The 28000-nt window shown below is 39.9% G+C and overlaps 2 protein-coding genes across 6 annotated transcripts in view; one reads left to right on the top strand and one right to left on the bottom strand.

Annotated features, from left to right (window-relative positions):
• Positions 1-4: 4 nt before the first annotated feature.
• Positions 5-27942, top strand: LOC119022520 (oxysterol-binding protein-related protein 2-like). 5 transcript variants are annotated; one of them, XM_037103478.1, is made up of 15 exons: positions 11-112; positions 6390-6485; positions 11788-12142; positions 15325-15451; positions 16684-16759; positions 18055-18189; positions 18717-18814; positions 18933-19115; positions 19244-19351; positions 20533-20622; positions 20915-21035; positions 21531-21656; positions 22137-22260; positions 22606-22696; positions 23812-27942. In XM_037103478.1, exons 3-15 carry the CDS (start codon positions 12106-12108, stop codon positions 23912-23914), a joined length of 1419 nt encoding a protein of 472 aa, XP_036959373.1. In that variant the 5' UTR covers positions 11-112; positions 6390-6485; positions 11788-12105; the 3' UTR covers positions 23915-27942. The 5 variants fall into 5 exon arrangements, with proteins under 5 accessions (XP_036959374.1, XP_036959373.1, XP_036959376.1 ...); XM_037103479.1 differs by lacking the exon at positions 6390-6485 and having other exon boundaries at positions 5-112; XM_037103481.1 differs by lacking the exon at positions 11788-12142.
• The window catches only part of bsna (bassoon presynaptic cytomatrix protein a), a 167238-nt gene continuing 165649 nt past the window's right edge, over positions 26412-28000 (bottom strand). Inside the window, exon 19 of the mRNA XM_037103471.1 lies at positions 26412-26804. The gene's annotated coding sequence lies outside the window, so the exon portion shown is untranslated. The remainder of the gene's footprint in view (positions 26805-28000) is intronic.

Raw genomic sequence — 28000 nt, 5'->3', positions numbered from 1 at the left:
GCCACGCCCTCGGTACCAGCGACTTCCGCTTCTGTGTCAATCCCAGGCTACACTAAATTCCTGCTCATCTCTTTGGACCTGTCAAAACATTCACCCTGCACAAACATCCGAGGTAAGACAACCAACAATTTCCCACTCTGTCTGTGTCCTTTTGTTATGTTTTTCATGGCACAAGACTTGCTATGCCTTTAGTGTACAAGAACGGTTGCTAACATCGCTAGTTAGCCACCTTTTTTCTCTTTTAGCCCGCCCGCTAACGTTGATACTGGCTGTCAAAAAGCTCCCTGACGTCCTGTCAGAGTTGCAGCTGTATGCTGGGTGTTGTTTGGGACAAGCAGCAGCTCATATGCTGTTTAAATTACACGGGCTTTGCTAATGTTAGCAAGCGAACATTTCACGGTAGCGTAGCATTTGGGATGGGTTGTCCTTGGCTCTTGTGCAGCGAGTTGGACGTTGTTAAGTTGGACAGTGAGGATTCCATCAACGTCTCTCAGCTTGAATTGAGTGACATTTTTAATTTCTGGCTATTTTTAACGTATTAGCTGGCTGTGCCAGCAAGTTATCCGGTCCTGAGTTTGAATCTCAGGCAAGGCGTAGGTTAAAGTTCCTCCTATCGCGTTTTACTGTCTGCTAACAGTGGGAATGTTCCCCTGCCTGTTTGGCCTCTCGCCGCCTCCATCACCATCTCGATCTGACTCACAGGACAGACTAAACAAAGCTCTGTCTTTTAACGTTGGTGTACTTGAGGTCATTGACACCAATGCTTACACTGACACAGCAGGCTGTTTGTGTGCCCTCCCTGATGTTCTGTCCCTCAGAGGCAGAGATTACACTGCTGCTTACGTTAAGACTGAGAGTCCGTTTAGAGTCTTTCTGATATCTTGTTGTGTCGTATATTAAAGTATTTTGACTTCCACTTGGTAACTTTGCATTACAATAATGGACAAGAATGCAGACTCACTTTTTGATATGAGTATAAGATACTGAGCGTATGTCCTCAGTGTCCTAACATTATTGCAACATTCAGTATTTATCTGTTGTAGATAAATCTGTAAAAGTTGTTGCCAGACTGACAATGAATTGAATCCCTAGATTGTGTTGAGCACTGCCATTTTCTAAAGTTGGAGTGCAGAACATTTTAGATTTTCATTCAAAGATAAATATGACAAGGCTTGTGTACTGTGAGTTAAGAACAAGAGCATCCAAGTACACCTACTTCTGGATGAGTGGGGCTATGTGGTGCATGTCATCTTGCTAGTAATGGTGTTTCAATACTGCGAAATATTTTTATTGAAACCATTTCAAATATTCAGAGTCAATGTGTATCGATACTTAAATATTTTGCTGACAGACATAGCTAATTCATTATATGAAAACAAGATGTTTCTTGTTGTCGCCACTATTATTATTATATTATTTTGATATTTAGTTTGGTAATTTATTGATTGATTAACTGGAAAATTAGGAAAAAGTTGTCGGCAGCAGACTGTGATAGCATACATTTTATTTCACTGAAAAAGTTTGCTATATTGGACTTACACTTATAGATATACATATTTATTACATGTAATACTGGTACACAACATTGTGTCAATAACATTTAAACAGCTAATTACAGATCAATTTATTTACAGTCCCCGAGAAATTGCACTTAACATTTTGTTTACGACTTGTCCACAGGACCACACACACCTGTGGATTTTATTGGTATATTACACGAGACACCAGACCATTCACCATGGAATTACAGCTTTTGTCATTTTGTAATGCGTCTTCCTCCCTAAGGTGCCTTAATTACCCCCTTAGTTAGTTGCCATGGCGATGGTTTCCATTTGAGAGGGGAGCATCACAGTCTACCAGCGGACTGCCTTCCTTCCACTGTGCAGAACAGCAGACTGAGGCAGTTATGCATGAATGAGCGATTTATTCCGTGTTTGTTGATTTAGTGTATGCCTACATAAGTGTTTATACTCTGCAAACAACTTAGAGATTTTTTCAACTGTGCAGTATGTCCTTTTGAGTTCTGTGGTTAAACTTTAGGGAACAGGAAAGAGATTTTGCAAGACATGTCCTAAATGCTATTTTTCAACACAACTGCAAGGAATGTTGCAGTGATGGCACCACCAACACACGCTAAGGCAGATGTATCGTGAATTATTTAGGCACTCAATTTGTAGTGTTTTAGATCTGCTCGCTCCCTTTTTCAACTGTGCATTTTTTTTATTTGTACAATACAGCTTCAATTCTTTTTGTGTGTCTTAAAAATCTACAGAGGGCTTCCACATGGGGATAGTGCACAGTTTGAGTTAGTCTAGGCAACCATCCAGGCAACAGAAACAATACTGAATGTATAATTTATGATAGAGCAGAGTAACAGGTAGCCAACGAGGAGCCTGTCTGATAGGCAGCCTGTGTATTGTTTTCCTTTGCTTTGATTGGCTCATGGTCATAGGGAGTTCATGTTTGTCAGCAGGGACAAACTGAGGGAACAAGCCTGCTTCAGATTAAACATCATAACAGCACTGTGTTGAAATACTGGCAAATATTAGTAATAAATATAAGAAATCTACTATTTAAAATGTCTTGCAGGAATTTGTCAGCTTCTGCATTTAGCAGTTAAATTATTATATAGTACTGAGGTCATTTTAAAACTACATTTAGAAACTTAACTCACTGATTGTTTGTTAAAGACATGGTGTAATGTGAACATGGTCATTTTGGACCCCACTTTAGATGCAGTCTTGCTGGTGTTTTGTACATGATTAACTGAAAAGGTCTGCAGTTAGTCCTTGTAATTCTGTGTAGTTTCTGTCTGCAGCAGTTTCCCCACTGAAGATGGTTTAGTGATGTATTTATTTATAGCACATTGCATTTCAAGGTATGGGGAGACCAGGTGCAAGAGTTTGGTTGGTCATCGTGGTTTGGTTTTGGCCGTCTCTTCTCTGTTCTTGGTTATTGACAATGACCACGTCAACAAACACTTCTCTTTTGATGAGGAAGGACTCTAATGTTCTTCTTATTTTGAGATCTGGCAGGGTGACACTGCTGCGCAAATGGACCAAAACTGTTGTGTATGATTTAAATGAAGAGAAACATGTATCGGCACGTTTATAATGTATTGTAAATGACCTAAATGGAAAGGGAATGAAAATATATGAAGGACATTTAGGTGCACCAGTGCAACCAGTGTTCAACGAGTAACACACCAGTACAGTCACATACAATGCTGATGACAACATTGCTTTTGTGCACATGTTTGATACTGGATTATCTCAATTAGGAGTGTCACAGTGTTGGTATTTAAGGGAGGACCTGGTTGAGGGTTTGAAGGTTAGTTTCAATGCATCCTAGCAGGTTTAACTTCGAAGCAGGTATTACTGGAACGTGCTGACTCACACTACACTGAATGGTGTTTTTTTGTGTGTGTGTGCATGTGTCAGGGAGATGGTGTGCTCAGCATCCTGTTCAGAATGAGACAGTGTTTCGTTCCCACGGGATTTACACTGATTTCTGGCAGGAAGAACCTGAAGAGGACGCACTCGTCACTTTAGTCTGAGACAGTGACACAAAGGAAATCAGTCAACAATTTTGGATTATCCTCAGCATGGGGATTAAGCCACCTTCTTGAGTAAAACAAAACCGAATGGTGAGATTAATTGCAGAACAGAAAATCTTGGACTAGTTTAAGTCTTTGCTCAGAAAACCAGTTGTTACTGAGCAGTTGTTAATGTAGCAGTGCAGGTTCTCCCTTTGCAGACCGTGATAGATGTTGGTGATGTTAGTGCTTATTTTTACCAATTCACTGCTGTCAGTGGATGTGCTAAATGGAGGTTAGTCTTGTGATTGAGGTCGAGCGAATTTGATTTCATACTTGTGCTCGGACCGTAATAAGTCGTTGTTTGTCAGCTGTTGATATTTAAACTCTCTCTTGCTAAGGGTCTTGTGATATGCACTAATACTTCCATTCCCTTAGGCAGCACTGATGTGTCCTACTGATGATGTACAGTAGATGATGTTCTGAAACTATCATAGCTGGGGTATATTTTAGATGTCGCTGTGATACAGAGTTGTTTTGGTTTCCCCACATTTCCAATAAGCTCTTTTTGTGTTGTTGAGATTAAAACAGGGAGTCTTTTACCTTTTAAATTACCTACCACTTTCTTTGCAGAGTACACAACCCCTATACAGTTCCATCCCTGGTGTACTGTTCTGCACTAATGCACAGTAAAAGCAAAATGCTGCTCTGTGTTGGACTCCCTCTGACACAGTGGCCTGACTGTGCTTCTTGATCCAAATGTTGCTTCTCAAGCGACAGTGTCACCCTACCTCTGTCTCTAGAATTGGCAGATGAAAACCCATCCCCTTTATATCCTAACCATAGTCTCATAGCTATGACCTTTAAGGCATGTTGATAGATTTTCAAATGACAATCAGTCTGCAAAATCTGCACCTCAGAAACAATTTATAGTGAAAAAAACATCCCAGTTGTGAAGGCACCCGAATAACTCTTCTCTTCAGAGAGTTTACACTTTGTGCTTAAAACGGTCTTGTGACAATAAAGTATGTGCAACAATATTCATCAGTAGAGAGCAGTACGATATTTGTTATCTGAGTTGTTTTTTTCAAACAGCTTTGTGGTCTTTTGCATACTTTATGGATATTATACAATGAATTGTCCTGTATGTGTGATGGTAGTCATTTTTTGACCAAAGAGTACCTGGAACTTAGCAGCCCAAGAAACTTAACCTATCTAATTCAGGATATAATGGCCCCTTTTATCCCTTTCTAATTTATTTTCCACTCTAACTCAACAACCATGAGAAAGTGACAGAAACTGTTTTTGCACATCAGACAGCAACCAAAAATGTTGTTGTTGTTGTTGTTGTTGTTGTTGTTGTTTGTATTCACTGTTGGACAACCATGTGATGTTTGACTTTTGGAAAGTTGCATGGGGCAGTGAAATGGGAGACTGACAATGTCAGAAAATCCAGTTTTTCTGGTTTCTCTTCTCCTTAATATCAGGGTATACAGGGTTTTTTTTTTTTTGCTTGCCCTCTTTTTTTTCCTTTTTTCAGGCTAACTAGGAGATTGGTCAAATGTCAATATCATAGCAAGACATTTCTGTAATTTTTCCAGTATGATGAGACTACTTTCAAAATAAATGACTGGTGACTGGTGTTGTAGGGCTATACAGAATAGTTGGAGGCTTTAAAGCTTCATTCATGATGCTAACATTCAAATTTTAAATCAACATTCAAATACTGTGCAGCTTGGGTATTTTGCATGGTAGCTGACTGTTTTGTTGCCGGGTCGTCAAAGAATGACCCTGACTCGGACAGCAGCATATATTACATTGGCACTCCATTAAATTCAGTCAATCACTATATTGACATTTAAGATTTTATCTGAGGATTTATCATTTAGGATGGTGGGCTTTTGTATGACAACAGACATTTGAAGTTTCATTAAAAAAACCTGAGCTGAAAAATGAGGTGATGCTACCCTGGTTTGTTGCCATCTGAATGAGCATGGTACACTAGGTGTTACTCTCACAGGGATTGTCCTGGAATAGTCAGTGGCGATGAGCATAATAGACCCCTTCCCTACTGGAGGTAGTACAAAGATTTAGGGCCATACTTGCCAGTGGAACCGGCCCAGTTTGTCAAGAGAGTGGCTAAATGTTGTTTTGGTACTTTTTTTGCTTCCTGGGGCCTTTCTGTTGAAATAAGGTCACAGTCATTAGTTGATTTGTGAGCTTTGTATGGAGCACTGGCTGCCTATTTGGCAGAGCTGATAGAGCATTTTCTTGCTAAGTTGGCTGTCATTATGGATTTGTCATATTTTTTAGGAGTCTGTTCATACCGATATGGACTTATAGCGTCACTTTATTATGTATTAAAAGTATCAAACATTCATTTGCCAATTAAGTGTCACTATTATTTTCTGTTTTAAAAATCTGGCTCCTACAGTGTCTGCTTGGAGAAATCCTGGCCCTTGGACAAATGTACTTGTTGACCCTTGGTTTACAAGTTCCTGGGTATTAGTGGAAAAGCACCAATTATCCATTTTTATTCACATGCTAGTTACTGAACTTCACCAGTCCTATTTAGTTTTGTATATATATCATACATATCAACAAGCATTCATCTAGTTGTGTGTTTTGAGAGAGTGTGTGTGTGTCTGTAATAATTGACTTGTGGTCTGTGTTCCATTGGCTGCAGAGGTGTGTTACCTATTGAGATAGGTGTGTGTAAAGAGAAACAAAGAGGTGTGTGTGTGTGGTATCATTGCTCAGTACTCGCATGGCAACAGCTCTTGTGTCTTAATTTCTCTCTCCTTGTCTCTCTCTCTCCCTCTGTATCTGGTCCTCCCGCTCTTTGTCCCTGCAGCTTTGGATGTTTTTGCCAGTCCTCGGAGGACAGCACAGTGACACGTTGCTAGGCTAGTGTCTGTACACCGGACTTATGAATGGAACAGCTGCGCTGGTAGGTTTGTCTTTGAGGTTTCAAATGATTGGTAATGAGGTTATTTGTCATTGGAAAGAAACAAGCTGAGACGGCCAAATGAATAGGTGAGGCCAATGGGGTTATAGAGTTTGTTAATTTGGAAACCTTGATGATAATTTGGAACAAAGGATATTTTTGTTAGACCACTTTACTAAGTTTACTTATGTAGAAGTTAAACTTTGAAATTTAGAGTCTTCCCATCTTTGTATCTTTGAAGAGACCCTTAGATTGAGGTTACTTGTGATAAGCTATATGGAGGGATTTGCTAGTTATGTATGGGTTCCATAGCTGTCATGGTTATGTAACGGCTCATGGACGTGACAGAATGAGTAATATGATCCGAGAGCCTCTCGCAGCCAATCAGAGCTCTCTGTCTCTCTGTGTGTGTAAGTGTGAGTGTGTTAATTTTTTTTTTTAATCTACACAGCTCTGGTATGGAAAAGTTAGTTGATTAGAAACACAAGACTGATTGAATAAAAATAAAGATAAGAACTGCAATTTAGTGTATAGTTTAGTGGGTTTTAGTTTGTATGAATAAAAAAAAATGCAATAATATTGATTTATCAGGGGCACTGAAATATTTAATTTCACTTTCATTTGCTAAGGCATTCTTAAGAGTAATTGAGATTAACATTTTAGTCAAATTCATTCATTCCAAGATATTGCTCTGAGGTCCTTTTTCTTTTCAAACATGCATACCAAATTATTTAGGTTTCAGAGTTGAGGTTGAAAGGCCAAGCACAGCTTGAGGGTTGTCGTTCAACCAGTGGTTGTCATACTTTTTTGCCAAACAATTAAGGAACATTCTGTGCACACCAGCCTTAAAAACGTGTCTGCTTTTAATGTATTCTTTTGAGAATATGAGCATTAAATTTGTTGACTGCAGGGACGTCAGACATGTCGACAGCAAAATTCTTCCTGGTACCTAATTCACACTAAGAACTGTGTGGTGACTCCCAGGTTGGGTTTCAGCTCATTGCTGGGAGCAGCATGTAAACTAGCTAGAATACAGTCAAAAAAATTACAGACGCTGAGCATTTAACCCCTCTTAAATTGTTGGTGACTTGCAGTCAGTAGTGCCTTACAACCCAGGCAGGCTGAAATACCAGGAAAGAATTATGTCCCTTCCTGTCCCATCTATTATTAAGTTAAAGCTGGGAAGATATTCATGCTGCCTATCTCAGATCTTAAAAAAAAAATTCTGCAAAGCATTATTATTCTTGCTATGAACGGATCCAACAGTTCAGCAGCAGGGTTGTAAATTGTGAACTCAGCTATGAGCAAAATGATGAGCCTGTAATAACTCATGTAAATCAGACTTTTGGCCATGTATGCATTATTCACAGACACACAGGTAGGCATGCTGTTGCTTGAATAGTTTTTGCTGTTTCCAAGACAGAATGCTCAAGGCTGTATTCCAGTTTGTTCAGATTTCATGACTAGGCATCTGTACACACTAGCCTGTCATTTTTATTAAAAAGATATAGTCTGTTGAAATGTGGCAGTAACTGCAGAATGACCTAAACTTTTCAGTAAAGATTTTCATTAAAATTGCTCAGTGTTTGCCTGTCACAAATGTCAAACTATTAATGAAATGGTAAAATATCGCAATTTATAGAGGAAATAACTCTGATACTTGTTTCATTTGAATTTTTAAGTGGTGTTAATTAATATTTGCCTAATTTATCTGGTTTTCTGTAGATTCTTGTTATAATCACACAGCACTGATAGAACATTTACAACTGAAGCAATGATCCACAGACATGTGCCCAATAAGGGTCATCATCAAAATTGTAGGCTTGGCGACTCACCTTGCAGAAGCAGGCCGTAGTTTGGGAAGGTGACTTTGTATCTTTTGATCACTGAAATGCATCACTGAACTTTGGGACCTGGTTTATTAGTACACAGAAAATATCTGGACAATATCCAGATATTGTCCCAGTGCCTGGGACAAAGCAAGAAACCTACGTTTTTCATCTGTTATTTCATTTGGCCAATGAAAGCACAACAGCTTAAAAAAAACGCAAGGTTTGACATTGCGTTAGCTGTTAGAACAATCTAATACCAGCTTGTCATCTATTTTGTTGGCCAAAGTTCATTTGTGTGCTGAAGGCGTTAACTTTACTTACTTTACTGGTACAAGCCTTCCACTGTGCCAAAGGCAACTGAGAGGAAGGGAAAGAGAGAACGAGCACCCTTTCCCTTCAAATTCTAGAATGAATGAATGAATGAATGAATGAATGTACAAAATGATTTGTCTCTCCTTGGATTAAATTGCACCACAGGTATGTAAAGCTTTTGTCATTCTGACAACCTTGGCAATGAAGTCTTGGAAAAATACTGAATGATAATCTACTTCTTATGTGTTACCTAAATGGATCTCTGTATATTGCTTGTAAAGCAGCAGCCTTTCATTGAAGAACTAAGCCATTTTGAACAAGGTATAAGTGCAGATGACATTCAGTGTTAAACATCTACATGGCTAATGTCCTAGACTGCATTCAGGCACAGTTAATCAGTAGCTTTCAGGCTCTTAGTTATGTCTTAACCGGCTGTTGATTATTAGTTTTGGTAAGTGTGGAACACTGAATAGCTCTTTTTCTTTTTTTTCCCCCTCTCTCAACATCTTTCTAGGATTGCAAAATATATGTGCAAAGTATGTTAAACATGGACGGCCTTAAAAGTCAGTAGGGACCTTGAATCTCATTCAGCAGACCTGTGCAATAGAAAACACACAAGCAACCAAACACATGAAACAGTTACTGTTGTTTATTCAGCTTCAGCTTGCCCACATTTGATCAGATACTTAGTTGCGGATACTAATCTTGGGTCGCTCCATGAAACTGTCATGGTTGTATGACTCTTCTGTGCTGCTGGGTTGAACATGTGTGTGAAGCATCTATGATTCGAATATGTAGTTTCTTTGTATTCTGAATCAGCTTCAGGGGCCAAGCATGTGAACACATACAGGGAATTTCACTGTTTTTTTCTCTCAAAAAATGTGCACACTTATAGTCACACAGCAGCAATCCACCACAAGCTCATTCATTTCTGATACTGAGCTTCAGGTGATTGTCGTTGCACCATGTGATAAGGATCTCTATCAGTCCTCTGTAGTCTTCTGTAAAAATAGTGTCTAAGTGAAGATGGCATATTTCTCACTGGAAATTATTCCCTGGAATCATCAGCAATTGCTTCCTTTCATACACTCAATACTTTTTATTCAATTACCTCAAAATCTTCATCTTGTATATTATTAGTCTGGACAGACATAAATGTAAACTGCAGCTCAAATAGAGGCATACAACTGCCAGCTTAATCTAGTTTTCAATTAGATGAGGCAATGTAAACATGTTTTTACCACCTTTTTGTTGTCCACAAAATATGCTTAACTGCTCACTGCATTACTGTTGAGTAAAGAAATACAATTTATGAAGTAAAAAATCAACTGCTTGTCCCTTTTTATTTGCACTCAATGACACATTTTTGCCAGTACTTAAAAGCAGGCTATTTGATATCCAACTTCAGTCCTGATGTTTAGAACCATGAATAAATGAATGTAAAGTAGATAGAGAACTGTATTTAGCTTGACTGTGTAATGTTGGTGGTCTAGCCTTCTGCTGAGCCTCTGCTACAAATGATGAGTCAGTGTGTAAGTCAACATTCATGGTATTTGCCATGTAGGCTGTGTCATTGTGATAAAATTGATTCATGCCTGTCTGGTTTTTCGTGCAGTGTTACTAAGGTCAGGTGTGCCGGTTATAGTGTTGAAAGAAACAAGTGGATTAACTTTGTGCCATCATGGATCGTATTCTCTGTGTCAAAGTGATAAATGTGGTCAAGTGGGCAGTACTACCAGACCAAAGAATGTCTAGTGATAGAAATGAGATATTCCCTTTTTTATACAGCAGAATAGTGTTCTGCTGCTGGCATAGTGAAGCGTTTCCTTCCAAAACCTATTTCACTTCCAAGGGTGACTAATTGATAGACTCCTTAACCTGCTGGCGTCACTTCACTCTGTATGAACTGTTAATTAAACTGGAATTACAGCCTTTGTCATCTGTGTATTGCAAGCACTATGATACACATTGTTAAGAAAACTTGAATCAACAAGTTTGTTTTTGTGTTTATGCAACAAATGTAGTGAAAAAAGTGGATAAATGTGCCTAGTTGCCCACTTCTGATAAACTCAAAAGAAAAAGCCTGCCCAGAATTCATGGCACCAAACAAAATAAGACAAAGGCTGTTATCCAGATTTATTTTTGTAACTTGGAGCAAACAAAGCAAGCAGCCAATCAGAAACCTCTTTCATACTTGGCAACTGACCTGCTTAAAAGTGATTAGTTCATATTAAGAGAGAGAGAGTGAGTACAGGGATGTCTGAAATCATAAAACAAAGGAAAACCTTAAAGGCTTGTCTTTATACTGTAATAGTTTTGTCTGCCAAACACATTGTTCTAACATTTGTTGCTCAGTGGTACGTCTGAACCTGCTTTTACTGCCGTGATATTAGTATAAAGTGGGGCTAAAACTCAAAGTGATGAATCTTCAAAGTGCTGAACTGATTATAACAAAATTGAATTTCTTGTTTTGGCTTTGAAAGCTGAACGGCCATTTGAGGTTTGGAGTTAAACATGTTGGAGAGCCAAATTAGCAAACAGAAGGTAACAAAGACCCAGAATGCCTGTGACAGTGCTGTCCTGATTATGTAATCACTGGACTAGAAAACTCTCTGTTTGCACTCACTGGGCCATGATAGACAAGCTTGTTGCTCAGACAGACTAAGCAGATTTTCGGCTGGTAGATAGCTGGGAATGGCCCTTAACATTTTGTGTCATCTGTGTATGGACTGCACAGCCGCTTCGGAGGCAGGTGTATGTTTTCAGTCTCTCAGCATGTTGCTTTCTTTAGAAAGTTCTCACTCCAGCATTGCTGCATAAATTACAGAAAAAATCCTATTGTATAACTTCCTAAGACGTCATTCTCTGAAGTAGGAGGATAACAGTAGGTGTGAAGATACATAGTTTTTCCACAATGGTGCTTAAAATACAGACTTGATTTGAGCAATTACATTGTTTTTTTTCCAGCACTATATTGGAGTTTACATGTACCATGGTGAGGCTGCTTCAAATCTTAGTCCTGTTTTAGACATATTGTCAATTCTGACTATGGCTCTTGTAAACACAGGTCTCCTGCTCCTGCTCTCACAGCTCTTGTTTTACAATGACATTGTACATTCAGAAACTGAAGACTTAGTTGGTGTTGCTTTTTGTCTCTTCAGGTCACTAATGTGCTTCTCCCAACGAAGCCAAACAAAGCCACAAACTGAACACTGAAGCTACATCAGCGTGCACGTGCTGTCTGTTGATCAAACAGCCGATTGGCTCTGACCGACATCTCCCTGTGGTCAAACCAAATTTGGGACATTTCCTGCTTGGATATTGACTGAGCATTGTGCTGTTTCGGTGGTGACACTCCAGAGGGTACCTTGATCAACAGAGTTCCCTCCAGAGGAACTCTGAGGGGTGGCCACCTAAAGGAACATGTGCTAGAAGTTGTACATCTGTCCTGAACGAGTGGTCGGCTTTGACTCTGGAAGATGAGCAATGAGGATGAATTCTACGATGCCGTCACAGGTAGGTGTGTGTGTGTGTGCGCGCCTTGTGTGAGTTATGGGCTCAACTTCCGGCATGTCCTGTAACTCAACCAGAATTGGCATTTTCTTTGGAAACATGGCGCTAATCTTCATTGATAGAGCGACTGGTACAGCAAATCACTCATTCACGAAGATTCAGGTTATCAACTTTGAGTGAATACTCCTGAATCAATTATTATTGCTTCAAACTTTGCAGTATATTGAGATTATTGATTTATTCATGTTGTGGTTGATGTGTGTGTGTGTGTGTAGTGTATACATGTAGGTATCAGTTATGTTTATCAGGATCTCATTTTGTCCTCAGGATCTGTGACACCGTTTTTAGCAGCAGGAGGCTATCAGTCCTAATTAGATGAGGTCTTTTTTGTCTCCATCATAGAAGCATAATACCATCCAATGGAACCTAACCTGCCTTAGTCTGATGATTAGTTCAATAATTCAGAAGTCTGATGTCCCGCAGTCATGATAAGCAATGTCAACACCCTGGATTTTGTGATAGCGTATGGTTGTGTTCATGTCTGTATGTTTTTTGTACATTATTTGGAGAAACAAAGAAATAGATACAGGAAAAAAAGTGTTTAGATAATTTTGTGTGCATGTTTTTAGAGAACGTGTTCCTATTACAGTGTGAAACTTGTGTTTAATTTTTCCGGTAGAGGCAGAAATTTATTGATTTATGTTAAGTGGTTTCAGATTTCTGCTCCTATAAAGAGATTAGACAAGCAGTCTTCCAAGTCAACACCCATTGGATGCCTTGCATGCTGATGTTACATTTACCATGAAGGGCCTGTTATCCATGCATTAGATAATTACAAAGTAACTTTGATGAGGACAAATCCTCATAGAGTTGCTCTGAAATCACAAGGACGTTTTGTACGAGTTGTGCGTCCCTTCAGCGCATCAGGACTATTAACTATGAGAGCCGTAGCTTGACTTGCATTCCAGAGGTCTGACTCGCCGTAGTGTAGAGAAATGAACTTTGAAGAGATACATTTTAGTATTTTATCCTGACATTGACAGCGTTTAACAGCAGCGAATCCTGGTATTTGTGAGACATGGATTTAGGTAAGTGAAAATGTGAGTCTGGTAGAAACATTTTAGCACAAGCCTCTTGTGTCTGTTTGATAGCTTGAGTTTTTGGTGCATAGCTGAAGGGTTGAAGGGCAGGGCAACGTAGGGTGTTATTCCCTGCCAACAATTATCAGCATCTTTGTTTTTGTACCTTTACTGTGTCCTTGTCGTGTGATATTGCTAAACGCCCATGTTGACGTACAGTACAGTCATTGTGCTGTCACTGTTATAATGTCTTTTGCAGGTTGCTGTTTCCATGTAGACATAAACAAAAGATCCTAGTGTGTGTGCGTGCATGTGCGTCTGTGTGCATGTACACCGGCCTTTGTGTCATTATTATGATCATCTTACTAATCGGAGGCAGATGCAGCACAGACCAGGGCAGATGTATTATTCATTAGTACTTGTCCATAGGGTTAGCTGTGATCCGCATCAGGTGGCTTCCAGGTTGGTCTTATTTTTTGTTTTTTTGCTGCCTTATTGGACCTCTTACTTTAGATAATACATTTTATTTGTAAAACTTTGACCTGTTACTGTATGTATTACACATATAAGGAGATTTCCTGTGCTGAACCAGTATTGCCTTTGGCTTGATCTTGAATCTGAATAATTGAATGGGAATTGGATATTTTAATAATATATCTTATCTCTATCAAAAAATGCCTTTTTCCTAATGTGGTCAGACAGTATTATTCTGGTTCATATTTCCATATTAGATATTCATGTGAGAGGCCTCGGTGATGAACTTGTATCTGAAAATGTCTTACCTGACATGGTAAGAACACACCTGATACCTTTTATGTGCTGGACTATTGACAGCTGAGTCAGGCGTGTTTACAAAATGATAATAAACCTGTTTGTCTATATTTAGCTGTTGTTAAGGCCTCACCTCGTCACCTCGAGTTCAACACAACTCCACCCTGACGGATCAAATACTCACATACCATGGTCATGTTCTGGCTGCTACCCAGGTCTAGGTACACTAGAACATATTGCCACATCAGCATAAACAAATATTTGTCCGAACAGCAGACATTCCATACTACAGGTGTGTCTGTTTTTTGACAGGTGTGGTTTTCCAGCGAGGACACTGAGTTAAGATGTAATCTAGAAATCTAGTCAATCTTGCGATGGGATGATATCATGTTGTTGTTGTTGTTACTTAACTTTCAGATTATCCTGCATGTAACTCTTGTTTATCTGCTCCGATCAGTCAGGATCAGTGTTGTGTGTTCTTCTAGACATTCAGAAGGCTGCTTTACTCAGAGAAAACCAGCCTTCCTCCTCCTGATTTCAGAAGCTAAGGTTTAATTCTGTTTCCTCTGGAGAGTTTCCTCTGTCCTGTTCATAACTGCAGAATTTACTTTGGCTGCTTAAATGTCCTGCGATATTTGATGCAGTGACATTATTGTGTGCATGGAAGTGTTTAACATGACTGAAAGCAGCCTCTCTCCTGTCAGTAAAACCCACAATGAAGAAGTCAACTGGAATGCTTGTGCTGCTAGACATAATTTAAAGACATTATAACCTACAGGGACTGGTAGAGGTGGAGTGAAATGTTCTTGAGGCTGCAGCTTTCTAAACCAGAGGGAGTAATTCATTCGGGTGGGTGGTGGGTGGATGATTTATGCGGCCGGTCAGTGCACCACTGGTCTACAGTTTGATATGGCTGCATCATGACAGTTTATTTTTTTACCATTACTGAGCCTGGCCTGTATTGTATCTTGAAGCTTAGGAGTTATGACCATGCATTTTTACAGTTTCTAAAGTGACCCACCATTGTGTCACTAAGGAAGTCGCTTAGCTTAAACAGTTTTGGGCAATCAATGACATCTGCCAGTCAAACAGGGAAAAAGGTCCTGATGCAAAACAGTATGCAAATGTCTGCATTGCCGGTGAGCAAACAAAAGAGTCATATTCTTCCAAATAAGTTAACTGCCAGCAACTTCATAGAGTGCAAGGCATCTTTATTTAATCTGAAGACTTATTTTTTATTTGACCCGGTAGCTTTTTATGATATTGGTGGATAAGCATGTATTCTGCAGAGGTCCACTATGATACCTGTGTCACATCTTCTCTTCCACCCCACAGGCCTGGATTCGGATGAGTCATATGAAGGGGTGTCGGAGGCCAGTTTCAAAGATGCACTGGTGTTTGAAGGCGGCAATCAGAAGAACAACGGATCAGTGCCACAGGAGAACGGCATCAAGAAACACAGGTAGTGCTGCATTCCTTCAACGCATTCCTCCTGCAGGGTGTATCTGTATGCTTGTAGCTGTCCAGAAGCTCTCAGAAGCCTCATAATCAAACCAGTTTAATGTGTTGGGCAGAGTCAAAACTCTTACTCACTAGGCTTGAATGCTTTTATTGTGAAAGTGTCTTTATCGGATGCTTGATGAACCGATCACATAAATCGTTTTTAGTGATATTTATCATTTCTAAACAATTATTTTAATTTACTTCCTTTTCACATCTGAATTTGAAGCTGCCACTTTTTTTTAAATAAAATAATCAGAAACTGAGTAAAAAGACTGAGTTTTTTATTATTATGACAATTACATTTAAAAGGTGTATTTAACTAAAGTTGTGGTTACGTTAATGTGGTTTGGAAGAGATGGGGCCTTTTTATTGTCAGGATTCATCACATCTGGTCTGGTGTGACGTGTTCTGCTTGTTCAGTGTTGTGGAATATGATTGTGTCTCTATAAAATTCAGCATAAAAGAAACAAGAGAAAGTGATTGGAGCTGCTTTTATTGATGTCAAAGGGAGACTGACTTTGTTGACTCAGGCATTCAAGCGTCTGACTTCTGCTGCCAAATGTCTTTTATTTCACTGCAGCAAGGACATACATGGTGGAAACTTAATACTTATCTATTCACTCTGACTAGAGCCATTCTAGGAAAGAGGGCCTCAATTTAATCATGTGAACAGATCTGTTCTGGTCTCCTCTTTGTCCTCATACCATCAGAATATGATGTTCTCAGAGCATCTCTGCATTTCTATATCTTCAGGCTGAGAAACGTTCCTGACAGACCACATGCTCATCTTATCTACAACTTTTGTTTTCATTCTGTTTTCATTCCAGTTTGTTAGATCAGATACTGTTGGTACTGCTACACAATGATACTGACAGCAGGCATGGGGGAACAAAATGGTTTCCTTCTCTCGTGTTTTTGTGTGTCACTGTTTATATATTTTACCATCATCTCTGGAAATATTTTTGTTTGGATGCTAAAAAAACCTGGCAACACAGCTAAGGCCTTCTGAAGTTTAAAAGCACTTGTAGAAACATTACTGATGGCTAATGAAACCATTACTATGCTCTTGAAGGCAATAATAGCCAACAACTTCTTTTCTGAAAGTATGCACTGAGTGTCGAATATTGAGGTGTGTGTGCATGTGGGTAATATAATAAGCCCCAATCATTTCTTATTTTTCTGCCATTTCAGGGAGTCATTACCTGCACCTATGTTCTCCAGAAACTCTGTCAGTATCTGGAGTATCCTGAAGAAATGTATCGGACTGGTAAGAACCTGTACATTTCCATAGTGAAATTAAATGCTACTTTTCTACACGCACAGCTATTGACAAATACCCTGCATGAATAGAAGCGTTTTTGGTGCACAGTAAACCCACAGGAAAAGCACAGGTGCAGTTTGTTGCATAAATGTGCATAAATGACTTGTGATGAATTTAAAAAATGATTCAAACACCAGCAGTAAATCAATGAGTAGCAACCACAAAGCAGACCAATGCTGCACATGAGCTAGCTAACAGTTAACTGTCAGACGCTCGCTCATCACCCTCACCCACTGTCGCTATCGGGGGGGACGGTTGCAACCATCGGACCAGGCGGGCGGACGGACGCTTGCTCGTCACCCTCATCCGCTACAAAGCAGCTAACATTGAAAATTAGTATAGCGGCGCTGCGCCACCGTTCCATTGTCTGGGGATAACCCTGCTATCATAAACATGATATCAAAATTATGTTTTTTTAAATATTATTTTTATTGTCATTACTGATCATTGGCAGCGCCCCTAGTAGGGCTGCACGATATTGGAAAAAAATGACAAAAAAACAGGAATTTTCATCAGATGACCTGAATAGCATTTTATGTTATGCTACACTGCTGCTATCTTGTGGACAATTAACCTGCAATGATCTGACCTCTTTTACTTGGTACTGACATAAATGGTCAGACAAATTAGTTGTGTTACGTCTTGTTGTGGCAACAGATGCTAGGCACTGTTGACAAAGAACACGTGTTTGGTCAATATCATCCTTCTTGAAGCCGAAATAATTCCAGATAACTGATGTTGCTTTTCTTTTTCTTCGTTTTTGGTGATTTTCCCTTGTTCATTCCTTATTTTTCAGTGTTATGCTCAGGGACTCACTCCATGTGCAGGGGTGTGGTCTGCTGAATAAGAACTAATGTAATTGGTGGATCACTGTGCATGCAGAATGTGTGTCAGGTACCCTGAAATTAGATGAGTTCATTTGCCTTCTACATCACAGGCCCTGCGATGTGACTGTTGTGTGTACATCAAGCTGACGATGCTCAAATGATATATCGTGCAGCTCTAGCCCCTAGCTAGTAAATAAGTTTGGGCTGCTTAAAGCTTAATGTGATTTTAGTCCTGAAAGCATGTCTACCAAACTGTCGTAAGATGATATCAACAGTGACACACTGCGATGGATGATGGATAACCAATAGCAATAGACAGGGATGGTGGGCATCTAAGAAATGTTTTCACACAGGAAATGTATTTGTAGCTGACATCACATGTAAAATACAGATCTGATGTTGTGTTTTTCACAGGAACTGTCAAAGATCACGATGCCCATCGTCCTCAACGAGCCTCTGAGCTTCCTGCAGAGGATCTCTGAATACATGGAACACACTTACCTCATCAACAAAGCCTGCTCGCTCTCCGACTCCATAGAACGCATGCAGGTACACACACGCACATCAACCACCACAACCACATCTACATGAGGTTTTGTCTTAAATGTGCTGCAGATAATGGACGATGATGAGCAACACTTAAGTGATGCCTCCTTTATTTTTTTTGTATAGAGCCAGCCAGTCATCAGGATCAAATAGTCATTAAGTCAACCTAAATGATTTTTTTTTTTTTTTTTTTTCAGTTTCAGTTATGACTGACATATTTGATTAACACTAGTAAGTGAATGTTAACTGTTGTGCTGTTAAAGAAATCATGAGCTACATAATAAAGATTAGAAATGACAAAAACACATTCAGTTTGGCAGAGAGGGTTACACTGAATCCACTGAGTTCCACTGGATTTGATGTGTCAACTAACATGCATGTATATCCACCTGACACACACAAACACTTACTCATCGCCCAGCTCCCTAAAAGGAAGGTTGGAACATGCGAACATTACACAGACAGACAAATGTAGACATTTTCTATGTGACACACACTCACGAACATGGTCTGTTATTGTTTGTTTTCAGGCAGTAGCTGCTTTTGCTGTGTCAGCAGTTGCGTCTCAGTGGGACAGAACTGGAAAACCCTTCAACCCTCTGCTGGGAGAGACCTATGAACTCGTCAGGTACAGGCGCACATGTGCACGCACGCACGCATGCACGCACGCACACTCACTGTTCGTTTTAAGGTCTCACAGTTGTAACAGTTTATTTATCCTCCCACTTCTTCACTGCTGTCTACAGAGAGGAGCAGGGCTTCCGGCTTGTATCAGAGCAGGTATCCCATCATCCCCCAGTCAGTGCCTTTCATGCAGAGAGTCTAACTGGGGACTTCGTCTTCCATGGCTCCATCTACCCCAAACTCAAGTTCTGGGGCAGGGCCGTCGAGGCTGAGCCTAAAGGGACCATCACACTAGAGCTACTCAAGTGAGTCCAAAAGAGAGGCTTATGTGTATGTGTCTGTCTGTCTGTGTGCTTTTGTGTGTGTTCATATAACACTTGTTTGATCCAAATCAGTAAATGCTTCAATGTGTTTTTCTACTCCTCTCATCCAGACACGGCGAGGCGTACACATGGAGTAACCCTTTCTGCTGTGTACACAACATCATTCTGGGCAAACTGTGGATAGAGCAGTATGGCACAGTGGAAATAGTCAACCACAGGTAAACTATACATCATCATCGTTGTAGTCTGTGATTGTGCCTTTTTCCTTTCTTTTTCTATCATATGATTTGTAGGCATGAGTGCAGTTTGGTTTAACATAATTGACGTGCTGACACATACAGAGTTGTTAAGAATTACAAACATTAAAATCTCTATAGTTTATAAAATATCAGTATTTAAAACAAATACCCTTTACTGTGTCTTGAGGCCCTAGATGATGGCTGTCAATTGCTTGTTTTGTGATTTGGACAGCAAATTCAGTATAGTGGGTTTGTCTGATAAACTTATTTATTACATTTCTTGGGAATAGTTTTCATTAATTCTCATATACAGTAAAAGTAATTTGGGGGTGGGTTAAGTCATCTATGGGGTTAATTTACCCTTAACTCAAGAGGAATCATCATCAGCTTTATAGCATCGCTGAGCATCACACACACACACACACACACACACACACCCCAGTTCTCCAGAGTTTTGACTCCTGGGTTCTTGCAGAGGAGGCTGGACCACAGTCGTGTTCAAATAAAGCGCTGTAAAACTGTGATATCTGCTGCTCTCAGAGCTGTTCAGCATTCCTGCCCGGCGCCTTCATGTACTCTGTCAGTGTTTACTCTGGTACTTTAGCCAGCAGCTTGCTTACTCTCTGTGTGTCTTCTCAGGCAAACAATCCTGGGATCACTGTTTTAAAACCTTTATTTATCCGGGGAAGCTCTGCTAAGCTTGCACTGTCCCTATTTCTGTCACGCTCTGTGTCATGTTCACACAGTTGCACAAAATCACGCCAGTAGCTGTGAAGCAGTCTGATCTCAGTCTTGCACAGTTTGCACTAAGCTCTGCTGACGGACTGATTGGTAAAGTCCTTTGCATGGAAAACCAAGGAATGCTTGATTGAAATTACCTTTATTTTGCACTTAATTTCAGTCACAGATTTGTCACAACATCACACCTCTAAGGAAGGTTTAAACTAATCTGCTGTTGTTGTTTGATGAAATTATATTAATAATTTCAGTTGTTGAAAGTAAAATTTTCTTGATTTTATTGAATTCAAACAAATGACAGAAATGTTTCACGATAATAGTGTTGAGGGAATATTTACCATGTCACCATAGCTAAACTAAACTAACTAAAACCAACCTGTTGAAGAGACATTAACTGCTTTCTGTCTTCTTTTCTCCTGCAGCACTGGAGACAAGTGTGTGTTGAATTTCAAGCCCTGTGGGATGTTTGGCAAAGAGCTGCACAAAGTGGAGGGATACATCCAGGATAAGAGGTTAGAGTTTAATCCTGCACTGCTACGTCATCTACAGTATTGATATTCTACAGCATTTTTGAAACTTATTACACCAACCTGGTTGTTCATCTTCTCTTTCTACTTCTCGGTTTCTTTGCCATCTCCTCTGTGCACCTCTTCCTCTCCCCCCGCTTTGTCTATTCTCTTTTTTGTTACACTGCTTCTACTTTCCTCTCGTGCCTTTTTTATTCATCTTGCCCCTCCTCCTCCCACTCTTCTCCTGCTTCCTCTTCCTCTGCTCCCTCCTGTCTTTTGTCTTTTCTCTGTCCAGTAAAAAGAAGCACGCTGTTATTTATGGGAAGTGGACTGAGTGCATGTGGAGTGTGGACCCTCAGGCCTACGAGGCCCACAAAAAGTCAGAGAAGAAAGGAGACAACAAGAAGCACAAAAATGTGAGAGTTGTGCTTTCTTAAATCTTAAACTGTGGCCTGCAACATTTCTGTATATATCCATAACACTGAGTAATAGCTCCTGCAAGTATAACATTTTATAGAATGCTTAAAGACTCAATAAGTGTCTTTATAATTCTGGTGTTTCCCATTTGTTTATTTCTTTTTCTCTTGACTTCCTATTGGTGTCCACAGCATTCTGTGTGGTCTTATTCAGGTAAATTATCAGGCTTGTGTAGGCTGATGCTGAGCTAGTCAGCTTTAGTCAGCTTTGTCATTTGTAGTGAAACATAATAGCAAAATGTGTGTAGTGTCCTAGCTGGGCTTGGAAAGAGTCCCATTGAGGCACACACTGTGATATAGATGTATCTAAAGACGGTATACATTTAGTCATTTCCAATGTAACAGAGGCTGTAGTTTGCATTTTTGCATGTTTTCCAAGTAATAGTTAAAGGCTAGAAAAAGTTAAGAGTTATATTGAATTTGTATGATTTCCAGGAGGAGTCGGAAGGAGCAGAGAATGATGATGCAGACGACATGCCCGATGTCCAGGAGACAGTTTCTGTTGTACCAGGAAGCACTCTGCTGTGGAGGATAGACTCCAGACCGGCACATTCTGCTCAGGTATACAAACATGACAGATAATCACAACCTCATTCAAAGCCACGTTTATGCACAGTTCCTGGTAAATTAGTCAAGTAACTTCAGGAGGTGGAGAATTGGTGCTACAGATTTCCCTGAATATTGACAACTGCTCCCATTTACACATGACGCCGTGCAGGAAATGCTCCTGAACATTTCAGGGACAGTCCTCAGAACTGAAACTCACAGTTTCGTTTTTGAATCTTTCATTTTGGTCATTTGGTGTTAATCGTCTGTTTTGGAAAAGCTCCTAATGAAAAGTTTGGATGACTCAAACGTGATACAGATATACAGATGTTATCAATGGATTTTACAACAAAGCAGCGTTGATTATGATTTTATTAATGATTTTTGTGTATTGATACATTTATAGATTGAGAAATGCATCTAAAGACTACATTTGTACACACTCACACGCACACTCACATACACACACACTAATTGCTTCTCTTCCTTCCCTAGATGTACAACTTCACCAACTTTGCAATGTCCCTCAATGAGCTAGAGCCTGGCATGGAGGCCATCTTGGCTCCCACAGACTGTCGCTTCAGACCTGACATCAGAGCCATGGAGAATGGCAACATGGGTAACTGGATTTAAAGAGTCTTTTATTGGCCTTTAATGAAATCCTGTTTCATTTAGAATATTCTCTCAGTAATTGGGGGAAAAAAACAAACTTTCCAGTGATGCTCCATCTCTGCAGGGATACAGAGAAAATATACAATGATGAGACAGTGCTGCCACCTGCTGGGTGTCTGTGTCACTGTTTGGAGTTTGTGATTGAATAGTGTTTGACGTAGCAGTGACGCAAACACTCAATTTCCTTGGAATTATAAAGTTATTCCATCACAAGTCTTGATTCTTGAGCCACATGGTACAATTATCGTACGTGTGTGTGTGTGTGTGTGTGTGTGTGTGTGTTCTTGTGCAGATGAAGCCAGTCAGGAGAAGGAGAGGCTGGAGGAGAAACAGAGATCTGCCAGAAAGGAGAGAGCCAGGAATGATGAGGAGTGGTCTACCAGGTAGGAGACACGCGCACATACACATGCATACTAACTTTTAGTGTTAGTTTGATTATGGATGCTCCCAACATGAGGATACTGTTGTGGTCTAGTCAATATGTTGAAAGCGGCACAATATCAGGCTCTTCATGTTACAGAAACACAGAAGAATGGTTACATCTGGTCTCCTTTTTCATATTAGTGGTTCTAAATTGGCATTGATAAAAGTGATTGACAAGCAAGGAAGGTGCTGTCACAGTATGTTCAGTTTTATGCTCAACAACTTTGATGTGATGATGCTTTTGATAGTTGTTTTGTACAGAAGAGGTTGAGCACAAATGCACTTTTACAATGATGCCTTGTTGACTAATAATGAACGATAAGAATAGTGATAAGTCTTCCTGTTGCTGATGTTGAATAATTCAAATGAAAGTGGAACAGATGGTGATAGCATTTATACATTTGTAGCAGGTTTTGTTTTGATATTTAAGTATGTTCAGTTGCTGGATAATTTTGAATGAAATACTGATAGCAATAAATGAAAAATGAATCAAAACTAAACATCAGTAATTGCAAAGCATATGTTAAAGATGAAGAAATATTGAACCATCAAACAAATGAACAGCATGAATTCACAAATGAAAGGGTTAACATTGAAAACTAGATGACACTCAATAGTGCAAACCCTTTTATCAATGAGTCAAGTTTTAAACCAGCAATGACTCCAGATCCTCTACATGGAATTATACTCACTCATAGCTACCAGCCTCCCAGATACGCCAGATATTTCTCATCATCATTTCCTGAGAAAATCTTGAGAAACTTTGGAAAAACGTCCTATAAAGTAGGTGAGTGAAAAAGTCCCTTCATCCAGATCCGCACCTAAAGTTAATGGGACCTAATCTGGGCCTGAGACCCATCATCCAGCCGAGAATGGTGTAAATCCGCTAAGTAGTTTTTGTGTAATCCTGCTGACAAACCAGCCAACAAATGTGCATGGGTGAAAATATAACCTCCCCAAGTTATTATTAATCCACAAAAATAAACCAAAGTCATTAAATACAATAAACTGAAAATATTGTCCTTAGTTTGCAAATTGCTGAATTGCATTGACTCTGTGTTTGTGTGTCGTTCAGGTGGTTCCAGATGGGCACCAACCCTCACACCGGCTCCCAGGGGTGGCTCTACACCGGTGGCTACTTCAATAGGAACTACCAAGACCTGCCCAACATCTACTGATAGCACTCTAGCCTTCATCGTCCTCTTCCTCCTCCATAACCCGCGATGATCTGCCTGTCATAAAATGGAGAGAAATGTTAAGAATCCACATACCCATCATCATCATCATCATCATCATCATCATCATCATCATCATCATCATCTTCATCATCTTTAAACTGACTGACACACCCATCGCAGATTGGAAATATTTACACACAAGCCAAGTGTACGTCACAAAGTCTGCAGGTCTTTTCCACATCTGTCTTCACTTCAGTCTTATTTTCATCATGTGTGATTTCGTCATGACCAGCAAAGCGTTTCCCATCTCTCTGCCCCGGCATCGTGTAGAGCACAAGACCCATTTTATTCCCGACCAATCGCAGCGGCAGAGAGTTGGTACGCGTGAAACGACGGTCATCAGACTCACAGATCCAATCTGAATGTTTAACGTCTTTACAATCAAACTCTCTCCTCTGAGGATCCACCTGCCGAGCCTCTGGATGGCAGCACTAAACGGTCACATGTGTCATTAATGAGTAATTATGAGTAGAAACTATATGAAGTAAGACATAATCACCTGTGATGGATTTATGGACATGAGCGGACACCCAGTCAACGGGGAAATCAGGGATGTGAATGCTCCTTTGACTGAAGATGCAACCTCGAGGAAGCTTTTATTGCTTTTGTGGCAAACTTTTCAAGTACTCAAAAAATATATAGTATATTGTACCCTTTAAGGAACAAAATTCTAAAGAGGTGGTGTTGGTGCAATTGGTCAAGATGCATCGAATGCAAGCAAGAACTTGTTACTGTCCATGTGTCATGTCCCTGAAATATTCAGTATCGCCTGTTACCCTCTCATTAACCTTCAACTTAAGGTTTTATGCATTCACATAAATCAAGAGAAGTACGAGAAAGCGAATGTTTCCTCGACAGCAGAGTGGAATGTGCAGCTTCAGCGGGACCAGACCTCGGATCAGAAAACACACCACTGATGATCTGACGTTCTCTTCACGTGGAACCAGATGAATGAGTGCAGCACAGGTTCGGTGGTTTGCATCCTCTAAATGCAACTCTTTTGTCACAACACTTGGCCTGTAGCCTTCCTTTGTCTGTGAGAATAACTACTTACAGTAGAAATGTACAGTGCCCCCCCCCAATGTAAATTCACTCTGTGCCGATTTCTAAAAGAACATGTAGAGCAGCACTGAACTTGAATTTTTATATGCAGCTTGAACGGCAGCTGCTTGCTCCTGAGTCATCACTGAGGTTTACTGATATTCAAAACGGACTTCACACAAGTGCAGAAAATTAGATTTTTCATCCTCCGGTTTGTACATTTTCAGGGAAAGTTTTTTCTCTTTTTTTTTCTGGCATTACAGGTGCATCACAAGTCAGGGTTTAACAGCTCACGTAGACTTGATCTGTTTAAAGTAGTACTGGCCCTGAAGCAGCCTGCTGACCAAAAAAGAAATCTGAAAAATCTTTAACAGCCGAGAGAACACGGTTAAATCTGAAGGTGCCTCCTTCGATAAATCTGAATCTGAAAGGAGTGAAATTTACTCCCACTGTAAAAATCTCAATCTCTACAGATCGATTAAGTGGATATTTAATTCCCAGATTATACACAACCACCATCCATGTGACACTGAGGGACGATAATGTAATATAAAAACAAAACACTGATTTAACGTAAGCGACAGTAACATACATACACAAACATCATATGAATGAGTGAATCAATATGTACAGACACTTAAAGCCATATTAACCACGAGAGAGAGTGGATTTGCTGTGTGAGTGATGGGAATTTGACAATGTCAACCCTCAAGATCGACATTATTATCATAAGGAGACATTATTCATATTAGTGTAATATAACGTATCATGCACTGTTAGCCATTCTGCTGTCCGGCTGGATTGGATGTTGGAGAACGGTGTCTCACAATCCATCCATGTTTTGTTTCGTTTTTTTTCCCCTTCTGATACTGATTGTAGAGAAAAAGGAGACTGTGAACACCAGACTTTTGATTCGCTAACAAATTTAAACAACAAGAAAGTGAAAACAGCTCAAATGAATGTTAGGACGGACAAACACAGCTGGACAGACTAGATGTCAAGTATTTTAGAGCTTCATGTACACAAACTCTTAACTCCATGAGACATCCTGTGCACAGCGTGTCTCTCTGCTGCACGTTCTGAGTCGTCAAGCTACTGGCTCGACCTCAGACACGAGATACAACACCACGACTCCACGTTTGACCCAGTGAGTACATTTGAACGTTAGCTGCTCTGAAGCTTTCACTTTAGTTTAACAGATGTATGATATTTAGATGGATGTCTTTCACTCTGTTGCCTTTTAATTCCAGCAGAGCGGGACTTGAATTTATTCATTCAGACCTCATTCATTCAGGCTTGGTACATTCAGATTAGAGCTGCACGCGCTTTATCATTAGATAACATTATAGATGCAAGATTAGATTTAAAAAAAAAAAAAAAACCTCTTTATCTTGTGTTTTTTTTTTTTTTTTGGCTGTCAAAGTCAAAGGTTTTGTTTTAATGTGTCTTGTTCGTTTAAAAGATTTCACTTAGATAAACGTATAATGAGGTGACAGCTCTCGACTCTCCAGGTTGTCATCACGCCACTATACACTCCCTGCAGGCCTGTGTGCGCCGGTGAGAATGAGTGTGTTTCTAACAGCAGACGGCTCGCTGGCAGTTTAAACAGGAGCTGTTTATACGTCTCGCTTTTCATCGGTGCATTCAGGAGCTACTTCACAACACCAACTCTATGCAATATTTGCACCTCAACATGAACAGTACATGTCTGGTCCGTCGGTGTACAGTAGCTTTACGTCCCCCTCACCCCCAACAACACACACACACACACACACACACACACACACCCCTCCTGCTTCTTAGCTTGAATACTCTGATGTATCTCCAACTCATGACTTCAGCTCCATAGTTTATCTGAATGAATTCCAGTGAATTGGAAAAGATTTTTTTTTTTTTCAAACTACTTGGCACTACAGCCAGCCTCGTATCGCATCTTGGACCAACTTAATACTCCACGTGTCTGTTTTTAAAGTATATTTCCACGTCAAGTTTAATTCTTGGTTTTGTCTGTTTGCCTTTGCCCTCATTCCCTTATATTTTTTATTTGTGTATTATTTATGTTTGAGGTTATATGAAAATGTTTTGTTGTCATTTTTTTTTTCTTTTCCTGTTTTGTAACTAATCCAAACGGCTCTTTATTTCTCTTTTTTTCACTTAAACACAAATCTGAGCTCTGAGCTCCGGAGGAGCGGAGCGTCTCACCACAGCTTCACGTGAACATCTTTTCACCAACCTAACTTGTATATTTTGCTGTGGCCGTTGCATCTGTCAGATTGACTAACTACCACAGTGTGTAGAGGACGGACTGCGCGTTGAATTTCAAACTGTTTGGACTGTAATTTCCAATGTCCAAAAATTCATCAGTGGTTTAAAGTCGATAAAAAAAATCATTCGCACAAACACTACTTGAGTTGAACCTACAGCAGGGTGCGAGCTCAATACAGCTGCAGTAGTTACTTCCAAACAGGAACACCAGTCACTGTTGAAAAAGTAGTTTTTGACTCTAAAGTGATTTTTTTTTTAGCCGCAATCCAAGCGGCTGGATGAACGGTCACACTCGTCGGCGCTGATTCAGAGCTCTGTGGTTAAACTAGATCCAAGTTGTTCTGTTGCTTTGAGTGTTCTATAAAAAAACAAAAAAAACAAACAACGTGTCTTTACGCTTCTTCTCTTGGACTGTATCATGGGGTTGTCAATGTTATACAGTATGTGTGTACAAGTGCTGCACAGAGGTAATCAAAAGCAAAATGGCATATTATTTTGTGCAATTGATTTATTTTTATAGTATTTAAACAGTTTTTGGTGAGAACATTGTACGAGATGTTTTATTTTGAGGTGGGGGACTGTACGGGGTCGCATCCAATCCGTGGACAGCTTGGTAGATTAATGAACGGGGGAAATGTCTACTAATAAAATCCTAATTTCAGTTTCTGACCACGTCTCCTTCTTTTTTAGAATAAAATGAATACTCAGGACTCCATCAGC

The sequence above is a fragment of the Acanthopagrus latus genome, chromosome 7 (genome assembly GCF_904848185.1).
Source record: "Acanthopagrus latus isolate v.2019 chromosome 7, fAcaLat1.1, whole genome shotgun sequence".
NCBI classification, from domain to species: domain Eukaryota; kingdom Metazoa; phylum Chordata; class Actinopteri; order Spariformes; family Sparidae; genus Acanthopagrus; species Acanthopagrus latus.
The sequence above is the reverse complement of the archived record's forward strand: the minus strand, read 5'-3'. Positions and strand labels throughout refer to the sequence as shown.

What these genes read in the sequence shown, in the direction of transcription:
- LOC119022520 (XM_037103479.1), top strand. Translation starts at nt 12,106, where the DNA reads ATGAGCAATGAGGATGAATTCTACGATGCCGTCACAG. An exon ending in TGAAGAAATGTATCGGACTG is followed by an intron (nt 16,760 to 18,054) that starts GTAAGAACCTGT and finishes TGTTTTTCACAG; the next exon opens with GAACTGTCAAAGATCACGAT. An exon ending in GGATACATCCAGGATAAGAG is followed by an intron (nt 20,623 to 20,914) that starts GTTAGAGTTTAA and finishes TTCTCTGTCCAG; the next exon opens with TAAAAAGAAGCACGCTGTTA.